At 39.7% G+C, this 24,783-nt stretch overlaps 2 protein-coding genes across 7 annotated transcripts; both read right to left on the bottom strand.

Annotated features, from left to right (window-relative positions):
* On the bottom strand, window positions 19-2,269 carry LOC109840785 (GDSL esterase/lipase At5g45960). Of its 2 annotated transcripts, none has more exons than XM_020409551.1 (5): window positions 1,943-2,269; window positions 1,497-1,627; window positions 1,090-1,326; window positions 753-1,014; window positions 19-380 (listed from the first exon to the last, which is right to left on the bottom strand). In XM_020409551.1, exons 1-5 carry the CDS (start codon window positions 2,211-2,213, stop codon window positions 190-192), a joined length of 1,092 nt encoding a protein of 363 aa, XP_020265140.1. In that variant the 5' UTR covers window positions 2,214-2,269; the 3' UTR covers window positions 19-189. The 2 variants fall into 2 exon arrangements, with proteins under 2 accessions (XP_020265140.1, XP_020265141.1); XM_020409552.1 differs by having other exon boundaries at window positions 1,090-1,320; window positions 1,943-2,267.
* LOC109840787 (glucosidase 2 subunit beta) lies at window positions 4,852-20,924 on the bottom strand. 5 transcript variants are annotated; one of them, XR_002247058.1, is made up of 8 exons: window positions 20,691-20,921; window positions 20,485-20,601; window positions 10,657-10,752; window positions 10,303-10,488; window positions 10,025-10,136; window positions 9,584-9,630; window positions 5,265-5,389; window positions 4,852-5,189 (listed from the first exon to the last, which is right to left on the bottom strand). XR_002247058.1 is itself a non-coding variant. In XM_020409554.1 (7 exons), exons 1-7 carry the CDS (start codon window positions 20,793-20,795, stop codon window positions 5,349-5,351), a joined length of 720 nt encoding a protein of 239 aa, XP_020265143.1. In that variant the 5' UTR covers window positions 20,796-20,924; the 3' UTR covers window positions 4,852-5,348. The 5 variants fall into 5 exon arrangements, 4 of the variants coding, with proteins under 4 accessions (XP_020265143.1, XP_020265144.1, XP_020265142.1 ...); XM_020409554.1 differs by having other exon boundaries at window positions 4,852-5,389; window positions 20,485-20,617; window positions 20,691-20,924; XM_020409555.1 differs by having other exon boundaries at window positions 4,852-5,389; window positions 9,532-9,630; window positions 20,691-20,920.

The following is a 24,783-nucleotide window of genomic DNA, read 5'->3' as shown; positions in this document are numbered from 1 at the left end:
AATGATGCACATGTAGGATGATAAAGTACATTATTTATTTATCTTCTTTGTATACAAGGGCATTACGGTCTCACAGACAGAAAAAACATTATGCACCAAGACCAATATCCCTACTACTAGCTAGAAGAACACAAATGCAAGCACCACCTCTAGTAAGTGTAAATTTTTTTTAAAGACTAATAAGTACTCTTAAGCAAGCATCTGATCTATCATCACTCTTAAACTGTTGAATATGTAGTAATATGTCTTCTCTGTCGGATGGATAGAATCCCAAAACACATATTTGGCTGCATTGAGACATACAAGAGACTTGGGATTGCACAGGAATGAAGCTTCAACCAATCCTGTTCCACAACAGCCTTCTTCTGAATTCTCAAAACCTGATAGTAAGCATCATTACAGACTTAAAAACTATTTATTTGCATAAACTATATGGGTTAAATGCGTACAATCTTCTAAACTTTTCCGTTTGCATGTTGACCCCCTGATGTTCCAAAAGAATTATATATGTCATGTGGTCATCATGTGACGTCAATGTGTTGTAGATCGAGGGATCCCCTCCTGAGGTTTTCCTGAGTCGTATAGTGACCCTCTAATCCTATGGTCCCGGTACAACAAACAAAAAATAATTCTCTTTGGACATCAGGAGATCTAATTGCTGATGGAAAAGTTTGGGAGAATAAGTGCCTAACTTCATTTAGTAAAAGTGGTGCATCAGGAAACTAATCCTAGAATTATTTTAGATTGCTTACCATATTTAGTTGGACTCTGAATTAGTTCGAAAAGAGGATTATATATGTCTGCATAGATAATGCGAACTTGTCTCAAAGTAGAGTAACCCTGAAGCAGAGCTTGAAGCTTCCTGTTGTAGTCATAAGATACTGCATTATCAGGCTCAATGCAGCTTCGATCATGGATGCCATCCTTCGAGTTCAATGTGATAACAACTGGTAAGCAACCAATTGGAGGGAGTCCAGCTACCACAATTCTCTCTGCTCCAAGATCACATAAACCCTGCAAATGGTAAAAATATAATCATATTTGATGCTAATTAACTCTATCAAACAAGTAAAAATTTTCTAAACAAACCTGTAACAATACTCTCAGATTCTGAAGTATGTAGCCTTGATAGCCTTCTATGGAGAAAGATTGGCGCCTAAGAGGGAGAGTTGAGTAACTGATGAAGTCATTAGTACCGGCACTTACAACAAAGATGGCTCTTTTGATAATGTCTGCTCTTTTATCTTCTCCAATTGTGAAGTCAAGCTTGTTAAGGTAATCTTTGAAGTAATTAAGCTGCTGAGGCATGGGAATCACTCCCTGCAACTCAAAATCAAATAGGTTAGTCCTTGAAAAATGAATAATTACGCACAAAAATTAAGAGTCTCAAGTTGTAATGAAACAAACATGTACATACAAATTGAGATTGCAAATTCATATAATTCATAACACCATGAAGCACGTATTATTTTTAGAGTTAATTAAGGAGAAATTACCCCTATTTGTGCTGTTAGGGGATCAAACCCTGATCCAGCCGATGCAAAGCTCACTCCAGTCATCAACTCATCAATACCAAGAGACCAGTCCAAGCAAGGAGGCAACTCCTCCTTCAATCCCACATAAGAAGCTGAGACACCCTCACAAATTAATTAAGCACCATCCACAACTTTTATTGATAATCATCCTACGGCATAATTCAGTTCTAATCACAAAAAGACTAGGACAAATTGCCGATAACCCCTCTTACATGCATCTTCAATAGCACTTACCACCCCTCACCTCTTTTATTGGCATTTTCAGAAAATTAAATTGCAGATAACCTCCCTTTCTCTGTATTTATGAATTGAGGGGTCATAAATGCTAATAAAATGACCTGAAGTTTGATAAAGTCAAAAGGGATTATCTGCAATTTACCCAAATAAACTAATTAAGAAACGCATACCAGCAAAATCAGTGACAAGCTTCCCATTAGTAAACCTCCCTGTTGGCAGGTGAGTAAAGAAATCCCTCCCATAAGGAGGGAAATCACTTCTAAATGCTGTGGCAATAAAATTATTATTGCCCGGATCCATTGTTGAATCCCCAAAAGCAAAGACGGCCGAGACCGGATTCATCGGTTTCGGGGCGTTGGTCTGAGCTTGAGCTTGCAAGCTCAATTTCAGTAGGAGGAGGAGAAGAAGAAGGAAGGAGGAGGATAAAGTAAGAATGCTCATTTTGATTGTTGGAGGTGAAAGAGAATTATGTGAGTGTCATTATGTCATTATGTGGTGTACAAAGTGTTAGGACTGTTTTTGTCACGTAACGAGTTCACAAGAAGCACTAGGTTTCCTTCTATAATGAGAATAATTTGGTTTCTTAGATCATCAAGCATGTGTTTTGTAGCATATTTTCCTTTAATTTATCCTAGGTTGGGCCTATATATTATAAGTATAATGGTTGTTATGAGGAAAAAGGGGTCCCCCGGGCCATCAAACTTTTTTGCCGCACCATTTACCCCTATACTAGTAGGATGGCAAAAGGAGTTGATAATGCGATCTGAATCCAATCAAATGCATCACATTTACTTCCTTAAGAAGTTCATTTCATAGCTTAAAAGTGGGGAATAAGTCATAAATGTACATAAAAATTTATAGAAAATAAAGGCATTAAATTTGATGTTGACACAAATACACATACATGAAACAAACATAACATTTTTCTTACCACCATGATAATTCATCTTACATGCTCTCGATAATTGTGCACTATAATTAAGTATAACTAGTGCAAAAGATACAGAGTTAATATGTTAACCGGGCAACTTTTGGTATATTGCGGTTCTATTTAGAAAAGAAATTTGAGTCATGAAAACAGAGATTTGACGCGACAATAGGTACTCATAGGGCTTAGCTAGGTGAAGAAAATCACATCGTTATATTTTCGTAGCGTAATTTTCCATAGTAAACAAGTAAATATCCAGATAAATGAACTTGAGGTTAATTTTCAGCAACAAATACTGCATGCAACATCATTATTGCAACTAATCTACACTTCATTTTTTGCCCCAGACCAAGCACGTACTTTCCTTAGTTTTTTAAAATTTCTAGTTCAATCTAACGTAGTAGTAAAGCCAAATCCTGGTTCACGGGTCGCATAGGATCCGCCACAGTGAGTACCAGCGCTTGGCGAGCCCACCCGTGAAGTCCAGAGCTTTTCTCGTCCCTTTGTTTACGTCATCGACGCATAGTTTCGACACTAGGATTCGTGCCTTGGCTTGATTTTAGTGAAGAGATGAGTTTTATGTTAATTAGTTTTGGGATCGAAGAAACTGTGCCTTTGCCTCAGCCGGACACAGATGAAACGCCACCTAATTTCTTGCAGGAATCCCTAAATAAGACATCTTTGGGGATTGTTTTAGGGGCTGTTTGGATGCCTTTAGGAAACTAGAGTATTTATGACACAAAATAGAAAGCGGTTATCCACCTCACCACTTTTCATTCGAGTGTTTACATTGTTTGGTTAGGAATCTTTATGAATCCTAAAATAATAATATTACATTGTTTGGATAGTATAATGTAAACTAGAGTATTTATGACACAAAATGGAAAGTGGTTATCTACCTCACCACTTTCTACAAGTTTTGACTTTATTATTATTATTTTGGACACATTTATGACATTGTGTAAGCTTTCTAACAAAATCACTCCTAATTTTGGTGATTTTGCTTTCGGTGACACCTCATCAAAAATTGTACGCTTTTCATGTAAAAAAGAATTTAAACAAACAATGTAAAATGATGAAAGCTGACATTAGGACCCACTTATTTACACTTTCCATCATTTTACATGGTAAAAACATACAACCAAACAGCCCCTTAAGCTATCGGATAGCTGCAAAAAAAAAAAGAAAAAAGTGTTTTTTTTTTCTCCAAAAAACTGTAAGATAATAGTTGATCGGAATTATCTAAATTGAGTTGAAAAACTACTCTGTTCTTCTTTACTGACTTTTCATACCTTACTTGCCTTGCTTCCTCTCTCATAGTCATCATAGTTAGATTAATAGCTTATTAATAGCTTGTATTTTCAATCATAAACGGCTGATCAGCAGTTAATAGGTACGAACACGTGACTGGATGAGGATGGAATTCTCATTCCCAATGAGAACGAAAACAAACATTCACGCGTGACTGGATGAGGAGTGGGAATTCTCATTCCCACTCCTTGTTCACGCGTACCAAACGCAACATTTTTTTTCAAAACCAATGTTCATGCCCACTTATACTTCATTCTCATTTCATTTCATGTGGAAAATAAACATTCCTAATGAGATAATAGAGAATGTGCCTTCCGGCATACGTGGAAATAAAAATTTTTAAAATAGATTCCAAATTTGTCTCCTTGTTAATTACTCGTGTCAAAAATAGAAAAGATTCACAATCCCACTTCATTCTCAAATTACAACCAAGCATGAGAACGAAAACAAGCATCTCATTCTTACGCATTCCAAACATGTCTTATTCCATTTCATTCTCTATTTCTTTTCATTCTCACTTAACTCAATTCATGCGTGTCAAACAAGGCGCTAGCGTATAGCTGTATAATTTCAAGCCTGGTGAAAATCAGAATTTTTACTCTTACTATTACTATGCCAGTTTGATTTCTCCAGCTTGCTCCATATTTCTTAAGTTTCTATCCTACTCATTTAGGACAAATTAAGGGATCGGGAGAAATCTTAATTCCAAATTTTAGGTCGTAGCATCGAACTTAGAAGTAATATATACTATAGTACAAATCCAATCAAAATCACTCATGTGAGGGAAGAGGCCTCAGATCTATTCATTTGGAGTAGAGTATAACAGAATGCATCATCATGTAAGTAAAATTTTCTGCTTAATATCCTAAAAATTCATTTATCTCGTAATTCAATTTCTATCTTTTCTTCCCCCTTTTTTTGTTTGAGGAAAATATATCATATTGAATACACTGAAATTGTCAATCGTCTGAAGCTCACAACACAAGCAATGATGACAGACTGCCAGGTCAATTACACCATAATAATAACTTGCAAAACCCTTCATACCTTGAAAATAACCATGCTTGCTTAAGCAAAAGTGCAGGCACGTTCACCTTGAATTAATAATAAGCTCAAACCCACCAAACTCCAAAACATTCTCTTCAATCAGCGCCCTGCTGAGAGTTTCTCCTCGTACACTGTATAATGACTAACTTAAACACCACCTCAGCCATTATAATATTTGTCGCCGCAATACTAAGCTTCATACTTACAATTGGTCCTTGCTGATTAATGTGGAGAACCGCGTGATTTCATAGAGATTCAGAGTTTTGAGCAGCACTCAAGGTGATATTATCTTAGTCTTCAGCATTTTTGTGCTCTGTGCAACGCTCGTCATCTGGAGCCCACCAAGAATCCAAGATTGAGTTAGACATTAAAGTTGAAAATATCAAACAAATGACGGCATCACAGTGCAAATAAGTTTCCATAACTCTTTCCAAGTTACTAGTTTTCTTCCAAGTTTCAAGATAAAGAATGCAGATTTCATAGCGAAGATACTGGTGAGGTACAAAAAAAGATACCTTCAGAAAGAAGGATCTGCGAATGTGGACATCAAATAAGGGAAAATACTAAATTGAAGAAACCAATAAGAAAGTCTAAAACATCTCAAAAGTCAAAACCTAGTTTCTTTATTTTTCCAAAAGATGGCAAGTAAATTTTGAAGAATGAAATCATCAAGGCAAAGGGAAATGTTTTTAGGACCTTACGAGCCTAAATTACCAAATTGGTATTTTTTGTAATCCCTCTTAACCGGTTTGGTACTAAAAGTTTCTCCGGTGACTTTTAGGTATTAAAAGTCCACTTATTTTGCAGTTAGGCATTTTCTTTGCTATCGATGAATAATAGGGAATTTTTTGACAATTTCAAACACGTTTACAGCAAAAAAAACTATGTTTTCATTCAAATAAAATATTGATAATCATCCTTCTAAACATCTATATCATCAAAACCACATGAGAAGTCTATAATTTTATTTATGCCACATCATCTAAGTCCAACCACATCAGTTAAACAAAGCCACATTAGTGTTCTAATAATTCTGAAAAGTCATGTGAGATCACTTTCAACTTTAATGCCAAGTTTTTTTGTCGACGAAAAAAAACATGTCTAATTGCACATTTGGCATATTGTTAATACCAAAAAAGTCGCCGGAGAAACTTTAATATCAAACCAGCTAAGGGGGGTTACAACACATCTCTATTATTATAATGCGAACATAAATAACAAAAATGGGCCATCACACTCGTACTATTTACTATACAAGATTAACTTCATCACTTATCTCTATGACAAACGTGAACCATGAAAAGCCTACTTGACACGATTGGAAGAGGTGATTACAACAACCAGATGTCAGTAATCTGGTATCTACTCCTCTATACTTAAAGGAGAGTCCAAAGAGTTACTGTTCACACTACAGTAAATACTACAATGGATACTACGGCATAAACAGTAAAAATTTGCCTTCTGCACTCGAAGTTACTGTTTATGTAATTTACTGTAGCATAAACAGTAAATCAAATCTGCTCCTTTGTATTTGAAGTTACTTTTAATGCTACAGTATATATTGTATCATAAACTTTAAAGCAAATCAAATGTATTAAAACTCGAATCCTTCTTTAAGTATAGAGGAGTAGATTTGATTTCTAAATCAAATGTATTAAAATTTGGATTCTTCTTTAAGCATAGAGGAGTAGATATGATTTCTAATTTTAAGCATATAATGATTAAATCAAATGTATCAAAACTTAGAGGGAGACAAGTTAAAAATGCAGTGCTTAAAAAATTAGGAGGTCGTGCTTTGCACGGGGTGCACACTAGTTTATCAGATACTAAGATAAACGATATCCAGTAAATCTATCAATTAAACATAAGAAGCAACTAAAGGTTGCTGAAATAACATAAGTCAACCTATCACATTTAACTAATATAATTGCTTTAATCATTACCTATACCCTGAATTCCTGCATCTCTTAAAAATGAAGTTTCTTGAGAGCCTAAGTTAACTTCTCAGGGCTCAGGGCTAAGCTGTTCAATTGCTGGCAGTGCTTATAAAGCACACCCACAATCCTATTCCCATACTCTTCTCTAATAACCCGTGAATCTACCCAAAACCCACACTTTGATACCTTGAGCATGGCTGCTCAAGCATCTCAAAAGCTTCTAGAAAATGTGTGGGCCAATTTCATCTATGATACCAAGAAAAGCTGCAATTCCAGTGAAGAATTTAATAAAATTCCTGCAGGCTCTCAGACTTGGCAAGAACCCCCAAATCCTGAAGCGGACAGGAACATGGAAGTCCTACAGAGGTTACCAAGTCTTGGCAGATGGATTTCAATGGGAGCCGATTGCTGGGAGGGACTTCTTGATGGACTTATCGACTCTACAGGCCTTCAGACTTCGTCTAATCTCAGTACAGGAAGTACTGTTTGCTCTGCTGCTGAATCAAAACCTCCATCAAAGGAAAAGAAAGTAGCTACACGGCAATATAGGGGAGTAAGGAGGCGGCCTTGGGGCAAATATGCAGCAGAGATAAGAGACACATCGAGGAAAGGAGTTCGAGTTTGGCTGGGAACTTTTGACACTGCTGAAGAAGCTGCCTTAGCATATGATAAAGCAGCTTTGAAAATGAGAGGCCCACGAGCTCACCTTAACTTTTCGATGGATATGGTTGTCAAGGCCTTGGAAAGCAATGAGACAAATCATGATCGACGTAAAAGGGCAAAAAGGGAATGGAATACAAATGATGGTAACTTAATTGAATCACCGCCAAGGAAGAGAATGGCTAGTATAGCTCCGGATCACAGCCAAGAGATGGAAGTTGTGGAGTTTTATGACCTCGGTGATGACTACTTGGAAAGTTTCATGTCCTCTTTTGTATAATTAAACACAAGGATCCAAATTCATGAGAACACATGGGAGCTAGATTATTGCTAAATACTGTTTACTGGATCATCCAGAGAGGAATAGATATGTACTAAAGGCTAGGTAGCTCCATAAGGGATTAGCAAATTGTATATAACAGATATAAAAGGAAAAGTTGTAGAAATACATTATATAGAAAACATTAATTTATTTTTCGTGATTGACATGATAGCTTGATGGGATAATTTTTTTTAATTTCATGTTTGCTATATTTTAGCGTGCGCGCATCGGCAGAACAGAAATTTAAATTTTCATACCCCCTCTGATTAAACCTTGGGCAAAGTCATTGGTAATATAAGAAAAGAAAAAAAAAGATTTCAGACAGAAAGAAAGTCAACCAGATCAACCAAGTCTTATATTATGTTGCTAAATTGTACTATGTTCTCTCTAACCCATGTTGCGACATTACTGATACAAAATACAGATATGACTACAATAAGCAGAACAGGAAATCCTTAAAACTTCAGTGTTAAATTTGGTGCCTCACAAGGTTCTAGTATAGCAAGGAACCGAAGAGTGAGTTTAGTCACATTTTGGATGTCATGAAAGATGGTTAAATGGTAGAACAAGTTCAGACACAAAAACTTCATCTTTCCTCCTATGGTTCCGAGCCTTTTTGTCTCATGCAGCCCACCACTCTCACAATCAAATAGGTGTTTATCAAGGAGGCATTTTTTTTCCAACAGGCAGCCAGTACTGCCGCTACAGGTGATGTTAGAACATAGTGGACCTCGTCCACAACTTTATCCATGGTGACCAAAGATACCAGTAGAAGCTGAAGTGGATACTTCAATACCCGTTAACCGGATAAACGGCTTGTTTTTATCAAACAGTTACCCACCAAAGCAGGTATCAACTTAATACATAAACTGCATTGGATCCAATCGATTCTGGAAATGGCACTTCAACTTCTTACCACATGAGTTTTCCTTTCAATTGCAGCAGTACTGATTGCATTCATTCCATAGATGGTGATCATCAGGTGAGTAATCTACAAGGATTCCTCATCATAGGGTTAGTTATTTTTTTCCAAATTTGTTTTCAACATTGTGTATAAAGCTCTTTTCTTAAGGAAAGGTGGAATCAGAATAATACATCAATTTTGCCTTAATATTTTTACAGTTCTCTTTTGATATTCAATGAAAGTGATTCTTCAATATTGTATTGAATTATGCCCTATTATTGATATTTTTAACTTTGGCACGCATTTCTAATTAAATATATTGTTAATATTTTGATGGCATATCAATATGAATGTGTAAAATATGTGTATGAGAGTACAGATATCCATGTGCGCGTGCGTGCATGTGTGTGCATGCGCGCGCATATACTGATATACATGTACAATGCATGCACACGTATGTGTGGGTTATATGTGTTTATTTGTTTGTTGAAAAATCCAACATGCATAAGCATCTACTAAAGCAGCAGCTAAATGATAAGCACTTGGCGAGTTGGCGGCACCTTCCTAGTATGCTACAGCTACACTTCCCACTACTTTTAACATTGATGATCATATTAGCAACATCAGATAAATTGCATCAGAAAGCTGACCATGCTCGAGTTGCAATCATGCAATATATTGGAGTAGTTTGCATATCTTAACTTTTGGCAAATGACTTATTCAGGCGACTGGAAATTTGAGGCACCAGCCTAGAAACCAAAAATGCATAGACTTATTCAGAAACCACTTCAACAATGATAAGCTAAAAGGAAAAGAAGAGAATATAAATACAATAAAGAAAATAAGAGAAGAAACAGTAGAATGAAGAAGGAAAGACGAGAAAAGTAAAAAAGATAGTTTGAGTCTTCATGTTTTCTGTTTGAAGCAACCATAGCTTTAGCTGCCCAATAAGAAGCAAATCGATAAAGGCCATCATCTAGTCATGAAGTTTTAAGAAATGTTATAGCAGTCACCAAGGTTTGCTTGACATGAAACTATAGCAAACCATATACATGAACGAGTTGTATCCGTTTGTAGTAAACTGAGGAAAGAATTTGCAGCATATGGTTTATAAAATTTTATGAGCAGAAAAGTTAGGTTTACCGATTCCTTCGCAACAAGCGTCTCCTTCGAACTCTATTATGCCGATAAAATAGGAAAAAGGTCACTAAACATACTGCAATACCCAACTCCACAACTATAGCAACTTTAAATCCTGCACATTAACAAGCCAGAGCGTCCATATTAGTTTATCCAATACACTAAAGAATTAACTTATATATCAGGCTTATTCTTTCTTGTGCGTTAATATCATTTGGATTGGTTCTCGTGGAACCTTGTTCATCGATCCTGAAGTTTAAATCAGTTCCATCTTTTAGTACCTTTTAGATTTTGGATGAAGTCCTCCAAATCAACGTCACTTATTCTTTCTTGCGCATTAATATCACTTGACTTGGTTCTTTTTGAATCTTGTTCATCACTCCTGAAGTTGAGATCATTTCCATCTTTGGTGCAGGTGTTAGGACAAGTGATGCCACCATCATACTCGTCGCTTCCATCACAACAATCTAGAAAGTTTTATAGGGAGAAGTAAATATTAATTAGAGAACTAAGTATCACCCATTGAATTGCCAAACGGTAGTTGAGAATAATTAGAGGACTCTAATAATAATAAATTACTAATTGAAATAACTTAGAAACTGGGAATAAAAGCAGCTTTCATAAAAATTTCTTACCGCAGATGTGATCATTCACTCTAGAGGAAAACAAAAAACGAGGCCTGTCTCCTGCATTTCTACAATAAAATTTGCTTTCAGGGCAGGCAGAAGTTCCTGCAGCACATTAATTGCAAATAGAAAAGGACTCAGTGGGCCAACAGGGAAGCACCAAGATCCAAATAATGAAATAAGAGTGGTCTCACGTCACTGTGAATTAGGCATTATTATTTTAATGTTAACTTTTTAATCAAACAATTTTGAGTAACTTTATAATCTTCTGTCTTATTTTGGTGTATTATGGACGTACTAATTGTTTTCTTATTTCTCATGTTATCTTGAACTAGTACTCAGAGGGATGACTATGGCACTATGTTACGATGTAAGATATATGTGTCCCCTGGTGTTATGTACTTTCCTTTCAAGATTATATAAAGTAAAAAAGATACAGCTGGGACCCCAGAAAATATCCTTGTTAACAAAAAAAAAAATTAAATAGCTCAATGTCGCTAATATTCAGAAAACTGCTTAAATCATTTCGCTAAATTAGAATAAAAAAATATATGAATCTTATTTCTCATGTGTTCTGGGGGAGTCCATATGGACATCTGTTGGGTTTAAATCTCAGAAATTTTTTAGCAGAAATTGAGAAGGATCAAATGCCTACTTTCCTTCCTTCTTTTTCTCTTTTCTGGGCAACCTCTAAACCACTGAATTACTGAAAACATACTTAAATATCAAAGTTGAAGACATCCTAGAAGTGAAGCCTAACGAAATACACTGTGGATGGATCAATAGTACTTCAAGGCATTGAATTAGCAATTTGAGCCATTTTAGATGTGCTAGACTACATATATGACATGGAGTGTTCTTTTTGGACATGACATGGAGAGTTCTTTTTGGACCCAAACCATGGGGACAAGGTGACACGTGCCTTTTTTTGGGATTCGAACAAAGATCAACAGCTATCATAGATACACATCACATGTCCCTTAATTGGCCCCATGATTTTGGGTCCAAAATTAATTTCTCATATGATATGTACCTTTATCAGAACTATCTCTTTGACAAGCATAAACACATTTCATTGTAATTGTAATACATAGACAGAAACCTGCATAAGTACTAATGCATGTATGCATACGAATGGACACAATGTTCAAGAACACAGTTTAATTATTTGTGTGGTCTGGAAGCGCTTAACGATTAATCGTAGTATGCGAAATTATACACTTTTGAATTTTTAATATATATTTATTATTCATCATATGTTAAAATATATAAAATTCATGAAAAATAGAAAATATACTTAGAAGCTTCAACTGATCTATTTCGCCGGAGAGCTTGAAGGGAGAGCGTCAGATGTCGTATGATCTTCCCGTGAGTTTCTACGAGCGGCTCGAGTTTGAGCAAGCGTCGGCAAAGGATGAGATATTTGTCACGGCCACTGGGTTCAAACAAGAGAGAGAATAGAGGGAGTAGTGGAACTTTGGGAAAACTTTATAGAGTTAGGCTTTTTTTTAACTTTAGTAGTCAAATCGGGTTTAACCCAAAAAGGATTTAAAAAAATAGCGCACGTATAAATAAAAATTATACGCGCACTTACTGAAAATGTGTTCGCTTATACGGATGACTGCATAATAAAGTGCTTTTTCCCTACTTGAAGTGGTTCCAAAAGCGACCGCTTAATTTGCATTTTAGAACATTGAATGAACACGCGATTTGAATTCGAAGAATTTGGTACTCATTACTGTTTGCGTCGAAAATTATTGTATTTATTGCGGTATTCATTACAACTTCGGTCGTTACAATGAAAACGAAAAAGATAGTCTTTTTATAAGACTTTTACACAATAAAAACAAAAAAAATACAATTCTCGTTAAACAAACGCAGAGATCGTTTATCGGTCTTCTGCTTGCGTGAGATCTTTCCCTGTGCCGGGGTTTATCCGTAGACCGCCTTTGATCTGGATCCGGTTGATGGAAAATTCGGCAGAACTTCACCTTCACCGATGAAGTATTTGATTTGAAGCGCTGAGATCGACCAAGTGAAATCAGAACTCTTCTCGAGATCAAGACCAAGCCTGATCTCGAGGAACGGACGGGAACGGGTGTCGAATCTCTCGAACTCTCATTCTTTATGCCGAAGAACTCGCCAAGATCTGTCAACCCTCGCTGAAATTCGTGCTCCTTTGACTCCACAATCCGGCAGCACCTCCTCGTCTTGATAATCAATCGCTGGTGCGGGTCGGTTTCGGCCGACCCGCGCTGGTGCGGGTCGGTTTCGGCTGTCCCGCATCGGCACGGGTTCCGAAGCCTGACACTTTCTTTTGGTTTTTTTTACTCTTCTGGGACTTGTATTTTCCACCGTTTTGTGTGTTTGACCGTCTTGTTGACTTGCATGCTTCGTTGCGGGATTGACTGTCGAAATCGCGTTGGTTGATATATGCGCGTGTTGATTGATGCACGCGTGTTGACCGACGCGCGCGAACTGATTGTCGGACGCACGTTGATTGATGCGCGCGAGCTGATTGACGCGCGCGTGTTGACCGACGCGCGCGAGCTGATTGATAAGCGTGCAGGCCACTCGGTTTGCTGTTTTGCTTCAGGCGTTTGTCAACGTCAGATAATCCTCTTAGACTCAGATAACGACGTTCATAGTCTTCTCTCTGTCTCGAGCTGTGTGCGGACACCCATAGGCATTTTTAGACACCTACAGATACCCCCTCCAAAGTATTTCAGACTCATTCTTTTATTGAGGAGTCTGTAATGCTTTGGATAAGATAGGCCATCTTCTCAATTTCGTAGAGTGACCTTGAACTATCTCAATTCTTAACTTCTTTAGTCTTTAATTTATTCATTGTTTCGTCGAATAGATGAAGTTCTTCCGATGCTGCGTTTATCGTCTGACCGCTGTCGAAATCTTGAACTGAGATTGGTGTGTAACTTTCTGAACTTAGCTCGTGCCATTGAGTTGACTTTGAACTGATCATCTCCGTCGGGAATTTATATCTGATTGTAATTAAAATCATTGGAGTCATCTTTTGCCTTATTTTGGCGAGATTGCCGATGCGTTGACTGACATCGATATTTACTGTAACGCGTTGTGCGGCGTTGACTTTTGCCGTAACGCGTTGATCGGCGTTAACACAGTTTAAGCTCTTAAGACATTGGAGCGTGACGGTCCCAAATGTTGGGCTGCAGGACCAACTATTAAATCTGATTCATCTGCATGTATGGATCTTATCCTGAAGTTGTTGGATGCTCAAGTCATGAGACCAACTAATGAAGCTGATGCGTCAATGACTCGCATTTATAGAATTTTTGGCAAATTCTCAGCCATCAACGGGTTTGATAAGCCTTTACCGACTACCGTTTGAGTCGGACTAGCATGCTTCCGCATGTGACGTTATGCTAAAAGAGTTAACTCTTTTAGTGCTACGATATTGAATACGTAGACTTCGTATTTCTCACGTGAAAGGACTAAACGGCGATGCGTATTAGGCGTAGACTTTAAGGTTTTTGGCAAACCCTTAGCCTTCAACGGGTTTGATATGCCTTTACCGATTACCGTTTGAATCGGGCTTGCATGCGGATTGTTTAAGTCCGTTCCGCATGTAACGTTGTGTTAAGAGAGTTAACTCTCTTAGTGCTACGATATTGAATACGTAGACCTCGTCTTTCTCACGGGAATAGACTACCCGGCAACGCGTATTAGGCGCTGACTTATCCCTACTTAGGCTTCGGGATAAAAGTCCCCAGACTCGGATTCTGGTGTCTTTTTCACTCGGTGAAAGACTAAACCGACAACGCGTGTTAGACGTTGACTTATCCCTTCTTAGGATTCGGGATAAAATTCCCCGTGCGTGTGAGGCACGGATTTTGGTGTTATTAATAATAACCTGCCACAATATCGAATATGTGAGCTTTTATCCTTTTTACGATAAAAGACTGACCGACAACGCGTGTTAGGCGTTGACTTATCCCTACTTAGGATTCGGGATAAAATTCCCCGTGTGTGTGAGGCACGGATTTTAGGAGTTAAAAAAATGATGTCTTCTCTTGGGGCAAAGACGAACCCAATACGGGAGAGGAAGAATTTTATATTCTATCTCCCAAAACTGAAGAGGAAGAATTTTATATTCTATCTCCAGTTGCAAAAAGAAACTCAAAGTGGGATCTCCACTTCAAGGATCCGAGAATGTGAAACTAAGAGTGGGATCTCCACTCCGAGAATCAAAAAGATTCGGATAACCCTAACTGTCGGAAGGTTTGATTACCGAACTAAAGATGGATTTCTCGTTTATCGAGAATGAATTATGGTTTTGGTCCTTACTGTAGGAAGGTTTGACCAAGCGGGAGTTTGAGGTGACCCTAACTGTAGGAAGGTTTGATCATTCGATTTGAAAATTGATCTCTCGTTCATTGAAGGAATCGAGAGGAGATTTTGACTGTGGTCCTAACTGTAGGAAGGTTTGACCAAGTGAGAGTAGGAGTGTGAGATTATCCTAACTTTTATAGGTTTGATCACTCGATTTGTGGACCTCTCGTTCATTGAAGGAATCGAGAGGGGATTTTGATTGTGGTCCTAACTGTAGGAAGGTTTGACCGAATGGGAGGTTTGAGACGATCCTAATTGTAGGAAGGTTTGATCGCTCGATTTGAAAATGAACCTCTCGTTCATTGAAGGAATCGAGAGGGGATTTTGAATGTGGTCCTAACTGTAGGAAGGTTTGACCAAGTGAGAGTGGGAGTATAAATTACTGTAGGAGTGTTGATTCGTACAAATCACTCAAAGGGGATTCCTGGTGTTAAGTAACAAATACTTAGCACGGAGGGGTTTGACAATCGTCAATGATTAGGATGTTGAAATTCCAAGTACTATGTCCGAAATTTAATAATGGAAATGTTGAGTGCACAAACACATAAAAGTTTGAGTGAGTTCAATGCGAAAGGAGTTTTAGTGGTGCCACCGTTAATTAGTCTGATCGATAGGGGATTTTGTGATGGAAGACTGTGAGTCGTCAAACACCAATGGAAATCTTGTGAGGGAAGATTGATCCAACGAAGTGATCGAATCTCGTCTCAGAAAAAGAGTGTTCGGAAATCACAGTGGGGGTTTAGTGTTCATCACTTTGTTTGTAATGATCGGGTTACCCTAAGAAAATTACATGTAGCATTCTTCCGGGAACTTCCCGTTACATAAATCATCCACCCCCAGCTTTCTTTGCGGAACTGGTTCGGATATTATATTCAGTTACATGACCGGGTTATCCTTAAGAATATTACATATAAACATTCTCCAGGAACTTCCCGTCAACAGTAGGAAACAGTTTAGACTCATATACCTATTAGAGTATTGAGAAACAGTTTATACTCGTATACTCTTCGGAGTGTGAGAAGGAGCAGTTTATACTCTTATACTTGTCGGAGTGTGAGAAGGAGCAGTTTATACTCTTATACTTGTCGGAGTGTTGCCATTCTCATTTGACTTAATTGAGCGATATAACGCCGGCTTCAACCAAGGTTTGGATGCTATTCTTAAGAGCAAAACAATCCTTGGTGGAATGAAGGACCCTCCTGTGAACGCACAGTACTTTGGATCCGCAGTATTATCAGCTTCCTCCTGATTTACGATAGGTGGTAGCTTGATCTTACGCACAGTACTTTGGATCCGCAGTATTATCAGCTTCCTCCTGATTTACGATAGGTGGTAGCTTGATCTTGTTGTTTTTAAGGAGGGATTCGAAGATGGCTGGAACGTCTTCGTCCTTGAAGGAATACTCTTTTTGGAGTCTCGGGTCCGAAGTCTTTTGCTGCCTTCGGGATTGCTGTTGTGACGTTTGATTAGCACCAACAGCAGCTGCAGGTGCTTTGCCCTTACCACGGGAGGCGAAGTTCGAGTTCGGAGGATTAGCCGTCGGTTGGCTCCTCTCGGCCTTCTTCCTTCGGAGGAAGCGTTCGGCTTGTTCGCCGCGCACCTTCAAGTCTTTCCAAATGTTGGATGGTGCGACTCCCATAACTTCTAATATCTCAATAGATATGTTGTTATGACATGTCTGGAGGATGAAATCCTCCGTGATCGGATCTCGGCAGTTCATTACTTTATTCCGAAAACGCTTGACGAAGTCGTCGACTGTCTCATCATCTTCTTGTTTCTCATCAAAAAGTATCCTGATGGATACCTCGTCGTCGTCGTCAAAGAAATTGCCGAGAAATGAACTCTCCATATCGTCCCAGTTGTTAATACTTACGGGCTTGAGACGGCGGTACCAATCGAAGGCCGGCCCGCGAAGGATACCAACGAATGACCGAACCATCAAAGCTTCATTACCGGAGATCATGCCCAAGTGGGACTTGAAGTAGATCAAATGCTGAGTGGGCGAACCCTTCCCATCAAACGGTGTGAACTTGATCAGGTTAAACTTCGTCAGATACGGGATCGAATCTCACTCTCTCGGATATGAACACGAAATACCGGTCCTTTTCACCTCTCGAGCAGACATCAGAGCTTTAATTTTGCTCTCGAGATCTTTTATTTTCTCATCTTCGCTCGTATCGGGGCTTGGACGATTCTTAAGAGGAATAACGGGACCACCCCCAGTGTTGTCATTATTAGTAGGACTACCCCTAGCGTTTTGGTCAAGGGGAGGGTTCTCAGTATCGAGATGTTCATCCACATCTGAATCGCTACCTATTTGGTCAGCAAGGTTACGACGGCTGGATTCACCGAACTGATTGGACAGAGCCCGAATTTGTTGATCATGCTCTTCCCTCATTCGTAGCATAGTCATTTCCATTTCGATCTTGAATGCCTCTTTCTGTTTGGTTAGAGCATCCTCGAGAATTTTAGCGATTTACTCGGTGTTGATCATGAACACTTCACGGAATTGTCCCGGACTGGATACCGTATTATCAGAAGCGATTACCGAGTTAGCATCCGATGCTTCATCATCCGAGGATAACCCTCTCTGTATTCTCATAAAGTCCCTTTGTCTAATAGTTCCTGATCGTAACCGGGTTAGACGATGCGATACAAGCGGATCAGAGCTAGAAGGTCGAATTGATTTTCCCTTATCAACCATATTGATGGTAACCTCTGGGGGTTCGTCACCTTGAGTGACCAATCGTTTCTTACGGAGACGCTTTAGATTGGACTTAGCATTTTCGTTGGAGATCCTTTCAAATACCGAGACCCTCTGCGGAGCAGTTTTGGGGCAACTACACGCTGATAATACTGTCCTGATAATCTTAGCGCACGGACAGTGAGGGTCCGCTTTCTGGGTACTTCTCTTTCGAGATTTGTTCGTACCCCCCGCCCGATAATACAACTCATCGGTCAGATGATCGGAGCAACCTATCGGGTGTTGACATGAATCACCTGGTATAACGTTGTCATTGTCAGATGAATACGTTTCTTTCAGGGGATTTGCCGCTTTATTAGCATTCTCAAGAGTCACGTGTTTAGAACTACGCTTTTGGGAGCGCAGGATCTCAATAGGCTCCTAGTTTTGGATACACACCCCCAGGCGGGTGAAAACCGTTGTTTTCCCTTTATGAGAAGGTTTGAAATTATTGCGAGGGCGTCTGCGACCCCCAGCTCAACGAGTCGCTCGGGGTTCAATCACCGGACCCAAGCGTTCTTCGATCAGAACTTTGCCTTGATCCTCATGCAAAGGACCCAGGCGATCGACCATCCTCACTTTGAATCGGGATAAATCCACGCTGTCGCGGGGTTCCACTAGAGGTGCGAAACTCGAAAGGATCGACAAAACCGGTGCAGAACGTCTTCTGTCTTGACTCTGACGCGGGTCAGACTTGGGCGACCCGCGGGTTGAAGGGTCGGATTCGGGTGACCCGCAAAGTGGAGGGTCGGATTTGAGTGACCTGCGCACTTGGATCCGATCCTCCACTTCGCGGGTCACTCGAGTCCGACCCTCCCACTGTGATCGCCAGTTTGCTTGCGTCAAAAATTATTGTATTCATTACGGTATTCATTACAACTTCGGTCGTTACAATGAAAACGAAAAAGATAGTCTTTTTATAAGACTTTTACACAATGAAAACAAAAAAAAAATACAATTCTCGTTAAACAAACGCAGAAATCGTTTATCGGTCTTCTACTTGCGTGGGATCTTTGCCTGTGCCGGGGTTTATCCGTGGACCGCCTTTGATCTGAATCCGATTGATGAAAAATTCGACAGAGCTTCGCCTTCACCGAGGAAGTATTTGATTTGAAGCGCTGAGATCGACCAAGCAAAATCAGAACTCTTCTCGAGATCAAGACCAAGCCTGATCTCGAGGAACGGACGGGAACGGGTGTCGGATCTCTCGAACTCTCCTTTTTTATGCCGAAGAACTCGTCAATATCTGTCAACCCTCACTGAAATCCGTGCTCCTTTGACTCCACAATCCGGCAGCACCTCATCGTCTTGATAATCAATCACCCCTGAGAAATGAGCACCTGAGCTCGTATTTATAAGCTTCGGAAGCGGTTATTTGGGATAAGAATGAATGATTCCTCCTTATCTTCAGTTAATAACTGATTAACAATGTTTGGGGATGATATCAGATCAGTTGGGATGCTCAGGAACCAACAAATCCCGAGAAAACCCGTCAAAAACCGAACAGGGGGTCAAAACAGCGCGCGGGAGAAATCTGACCCGCGGGGACACTTTCTTTTGGTTTTTTTTACTCTTCCGGGACTTGTATTTTCCACCGTTTTGCATGTTTGACCGTCTTGTTGACTTGCATGCTTCGTTGCGGGATTGACTGTCGAAATCGCGTTGGTTGATATACGCGCGTGTTGATTGATGCACGCGTGTTGACCGACGCGCGCGAACTGATTATCGGACGCGCGTTGATTGATGCGCGCGAGCTGATTGACGCGCACGTGTTGACCGACGCGCGCGAGCTGATTGATAAGCGTGCAGGCCACTCGGTTTGCTGTTTTGCTTCAGGTGTTTGTCAACGTCAGATAATCCTCTTAGACTCAGATAACGACGTTCATCGTCTTCTCTCCGTCTCGAGCTGTGTGCGGACACCCATAGGCATTTTTAGACGCCTACAATTACTCATATCAGCCTACAGAAGAAAAATAGTAAATACAAGTTTCAAATTTGATAATAATTGCTTCTTACTTATCTACATCATAAATGTTTGTCCGGAAAAAGAAAATCAAAAAAGCTTCAAGGTTTTTACTCTTCAATGCATTAGCGTTAATGTTGCAGAGACCAATTTTCAATAGCTAGTTTCATTTAGGGGCTGTTTGGTTGATGTATTTAGCATTGGGGGTTGGGCAGAAAACCTGCCAAAAGAACATTTTTGGCAGGCTTTCTGCCCAAAACGCCTTTTTTTAGAGGTGTTTTGGGCAAAAAGCCTGTCAAAAGTGTTCTTTTGACAGGTTTTCTGCCCAACCCACAATGCCAAATACATCAACCAAACAGCCCCTTACATCATTTTGTCAGATTTCCTTCACCTATGAGAATTTCGAGAGGTCCTCCGTGGCAGCCTGACCTCAAACTACACAGCCAATAAGTCTTGTTTTTCGAGCTCCCATTCAGTTCCAAAGCTCCCATGACAAGGAATTAAGCACCAAAACGGTAGATGTTGACATCAATATGACAGTCAATTGCCAAATCTCAACAATAATATCCATCGATCCTTACTCACGGAGTTGCTCACCACAAAAACCCTAATTTTATGGAAACTGGTGCTTCAATTAAAGAACTGCTTAAATTTGATTCTAAATCTTCTCCTCTCCAAATAAAACAGCTAGTTCAACAGGAAGTAGGAATGATGATGATGATGATGATGATGAGTTAAATTAGGGGGATTAATGGAAATTTACCAGGTTCGTCGGTTCCATCAGGGCAATCACAGAATCCATCGTTGAGCCGATTCCTCGGGAAAGACTTGGACCCATCCTTGCAGAAGATCACCGCTCCGTCCAAATAATACTTCTCATCTGAAGTCAGTATAACCTATTGATTCCTTTTCTCCATAAAATTCCAAAAAAAGGAGTAAAAAGAAATAATGAAGAAGAGATAGAAGAACCTTGAGGTGAAACCCCAAGAAGAGGGGAAGCAAAAGCGCGAACCAAGAGAGACGAGGCCGCGAGGAGCAGAGCGAGGTGATCGCAGCAGCAGCCGCCGCCGCCATTAGCCCTCGTGATCATGATCTGGTCCTGATCTGCTGATGATCAAACGAGCTGCACGCAGGGGTTTGTATCTAATGAGTCTCTCGTTGGTGCACTCAACTGGCCTCTTTTTCCAGCACCTTTAATCATCGCCGGTTTATGTTTTTGGGTTATTTTTCGGCTTCATTTAACCAAAAAATTAATGAGACTGCTATGTAATTCATTTTTTTGGTAAATTGCACTAAACCCCCAAACTATTTCCCAATGACTTTCCAAATTGCGCTAAACCCCCCCAATGATTTTGGATATAACACCAAATATCTTTTGGGTAAATTACACTAAACCCCCGATAACATTCAAAATGTCTTTTATGTTGCTTTTTCTTTCTAATTTGATGGTTATTGTGCAAAATGAAAATCTTTATCGGGGATTTTCTGTAAAGCATAAAAGTTACCGGGGATTTAGAGCAATTTTGAAAGTTATCGGGGTTTACTTGGGGGTTTAGAGTAGTTTAAACTTTTTTTAATGTGATAGGTTTAATGTTTTAAGAAATTATTCAATAGACCATGTCTATTGGACAATTGATAATCTAAGAAAATTCTAATCTTAGAGATCTGAAATTTTGGTCCAAATATTCTACATTCTTTAACATGATTTGCCACATGATTTTGTCTAATATTTTCTATATACACGCTCTACTACTTTTTAGCCCTTTTCTCCTTGATATGCAATAATAATATAAATGTATCTGCATATATTATAGCATTATAGTTGAAACTTTTGTTTATAGTTTCTTTCCTTTATGCATTTGATGCTAAAAGAGTGTGTTTCTGTAGGGTTTTTTTTTCCTTCTCTTGATAATTCTTATTGCAAATCTTCATTTTCTTGTGAAATAAACTGCTACCATAATTCATTTCTCCGGAGAAATATGAACGTTATCAAGGGTCATAATGACCTAATTTATAATGGTTAACGTCATTCCAACTTCTTACAATTTGTTTTACGATACAGTCATCCATCTTCATTAATTTGAGAAAGAATTATAATTCGAAAAGGTAACCACAAATTCAAACGATCAGTAGGATGCTCATAGATGGCCGACTTTAAAAAAACAGAGGTTGAGTACGACGTGGGAATGCACACGCTCCATCTGACTTTCAAGTGAAGAAAAAAGGAAATTTAGAAATGAAAAATCATCGAGAAGGAAGCCTACGTGCTCATTTACAACAGTCAACTTTAATCGCTAGCATCAAATTAGTTTTTTTTCTCCTAATTTAATATCGGGATTATTGCTATATACCCCTCAAATCTTTCTTAGTTGAAAGTTATCCTCCAAATCTTGATATTTACAAAACTGCCTCTCACTTATCTCACATTGATTTTTTTTTTCTGCCTTCCCCGCTTAACAATTTTAGTTTTCAAACTGAAAAATATTGCAAACATGTTATTATTGGGATTTCTTTATGGTGTTAGCCTGCTAAGAAAACAACTTCGTTAAACCAAGGGGAATGAAACCCAACAGGAGAGAATTGGAGGATAGTTTTGTAAAAACCAAGATTTGAGGGATAATAATTTTCCAAATATGGAAGATTTGAGACGTGTATGCGCAGAAACCCTTTAAATTTTTTCTGAACTTCAACATCTCAAAATTCCTCTCGCAATCACTCTGTGTTATCCAGCACCGGACGACCCCCAAACCTCGCGCCATTCCTCGACGAATCGCGTATCTCGGCCGCATACTTCCCCCACGGCCGGCGCCTCACCCCTCTGTAGTGCTTCTTCCCCACGTGCCCCATAAGCTGCCTGCCATGCTGCTTGCGTCGCGACGGTGCTGTTTCTGTTGCGGCCGACGTGGCGATGGCCGACGCTTCGCTGAGGACCTCGAACAGGACCATGTCCTGCGAGTCGTTCTCATTTAGAGGGAGATCCTCTGTTGAAGAAGCCATTGCCGCGCTCATGATCTGCTTCTAATTGCGTTGCTTTAATCAAAGTTTGATTTATTAAAGCGAGCTGGGGAAAACGAACCAGAGTGGAATAATCGTCACACCAAGTTCATTTCGCACGTGGAACGTTGTCATCGTCCTGTCCTTGTTATGTAGTTTCATTACTGGAGAAGTGGACGGGTTTTTTCGTAAATAGAGTTTTGAATGCGGGTGGAAAAGAAATGAAATCAATGAATGCATGCTGAGGTCAGGGATGAGATCGTGGAGGTCCTTAGATCAGTCAACGTTCTAGAGAGGGTGGGACCCCGGATTTAGGTAGCGGGTCAATGTATTTGTGGGGTTTCTTGACTTTTCTAATTTGTTCCGACTCAACTTTAAGCGGTTTGGGTCGAGGGTCGTCAATGACGACGGAGCACGTGTGACTCGGATGATTCGAGTAAGCCGAGGCACATCAGGTCCGAGGAATGTTTGGAATATGAGATTTGGAAGAAAAAACTATAAAAATAAGTTATTTTTTGTATTCTTCTATGGGTCTTATGATTGACCTAACAGTGTTACTAGCTGTTGATAATAGTGTATTGTAGTGGGTTTTAGTCCCACATTGCTTGGGAGAACAAACATCACACTCCTCTACTTGTATAAATATATGTGCACACTCAATATTCAATTCAAGGGAAATTTACCCAAGATTCTCTCTCTCTCTTACTTTAACATGGTATCAGAGCTAGGGCTATTTCCCTTTCAATAAAATTTTTAACGCTTTTGCGTTCTTTTGCCAAATCTTGGCCTTATTGCTTTGCAGCCGTTTAATGTTTTATTTTTTTTATTTTTATTTTTAATTATTTGGCGTTCATCTGCCAGATATTTTGGCCTTGTCGTTTTGCGGCCTCTTAACGCGTTTCGCGTTCTCGTTTAACCTTCGGGTTCTATTTTAAACCTTCAGGTTCTATTTTAAACCTTCGGGTTTCATTCTAACCTTCGGGTTCTATTTTAAACCTTCGGGTTTCATTCTAACCTTCGGGTTCTATTTTAAACCTTCGGGTTTCATTCTAACCTTCGGGTTCTATTTTAACGGCATTGTCGTTTCAAGACCGTCTCTCGGTCTCAAATTAACGGCATCGTCGTTTCAAGCCGTCTCTCGGCCTCAAACGAACGACATTAGTAACAGCATCTCGACATCTTAACGTCTCAAGATTGCTGTTATGGCTCCTTCAGAGAAGATTCCCAAACCACCTTTGCCCCTCAATGATCAAAGTGACTGGGCAGGGTGGTCCACCATTGTCACCAATGCCTTGCGTGGCGCTGGTTTGCTTGATCATCTCACCAGTACGGGACCAGTTCCACCGTCCATCAGCACTGTTGCTTCATCCAGTACTATTGCCTCTGGCAGTGGTGATGTCGATCTTCAGACTGCTCGTGCTCTCTATGTCAAGGAGAGTTCAGAGTGGCAATTGCAGGAATTTCGTGTTATGGATTATCTCACTCGCTGTGTTGGCTCTGGTCTCACTGTCGAGATTGGCTCGCTTCCCTCTGCTCAGGCCATGTGGACTCGTCTCACTGAGCGTTTCACTGAGTGCTCGGGTGCACGGGAGGCATATCTTCTGCAACGCATTTCTCTACAACGCAAAGGTAGTTCATCTCTGCAGTCCCATTTTGGACAAATGCAAGCTTTTTGGACAGAGTTACGCTCCATGCTTCCTGGACGTAATTCCACATATGAAGACTGGCTAGCCTGGTACGAACGGCATGAGGTGCATCAATTGTTTCAGTCCCTTCCTGAATATTCAACTATGGCTGATCAACTACTTCACCAGCCTCAATTTCCGACTTTGGCCTCAGTTATGGGAGCTCTCACTGCTTATGAGACCCGGCAGCAGACAGCACGACTCAATTTGTCAACAGACACTCCTACCTCTTCACTCGAGACTGTTTTGTCTGTACCTGTCACTGCTCCTGTTATGAATTATACTTCTCCACAGGCTCCCTCTCCACAGGCTCGATCTAAGCTCTCTTGCAAATATTGTAAGAAGGAAGGACACCGCATTGAGACATGCTTCAAGCTTCATCC

Source organism: Asparagus officinalis, chromosome 5 (assembly GCF_001876935.1).
Source record: "Asparagus officinalis chromosome 5, Aspof.V1, whole genome shotgun sequence".
Taxonomy (NCBI): Eukaryota; Viridiplantae; Streptophyta; class Magnoliopsida; order Asparagales; family Asparagaceae; genus Asparagus; species Asparagus officinalis.
Note: the sequence above shows the minus strand (reverse complement) of the source record. Positions and strands in the feature narration are given on the sequence as shown.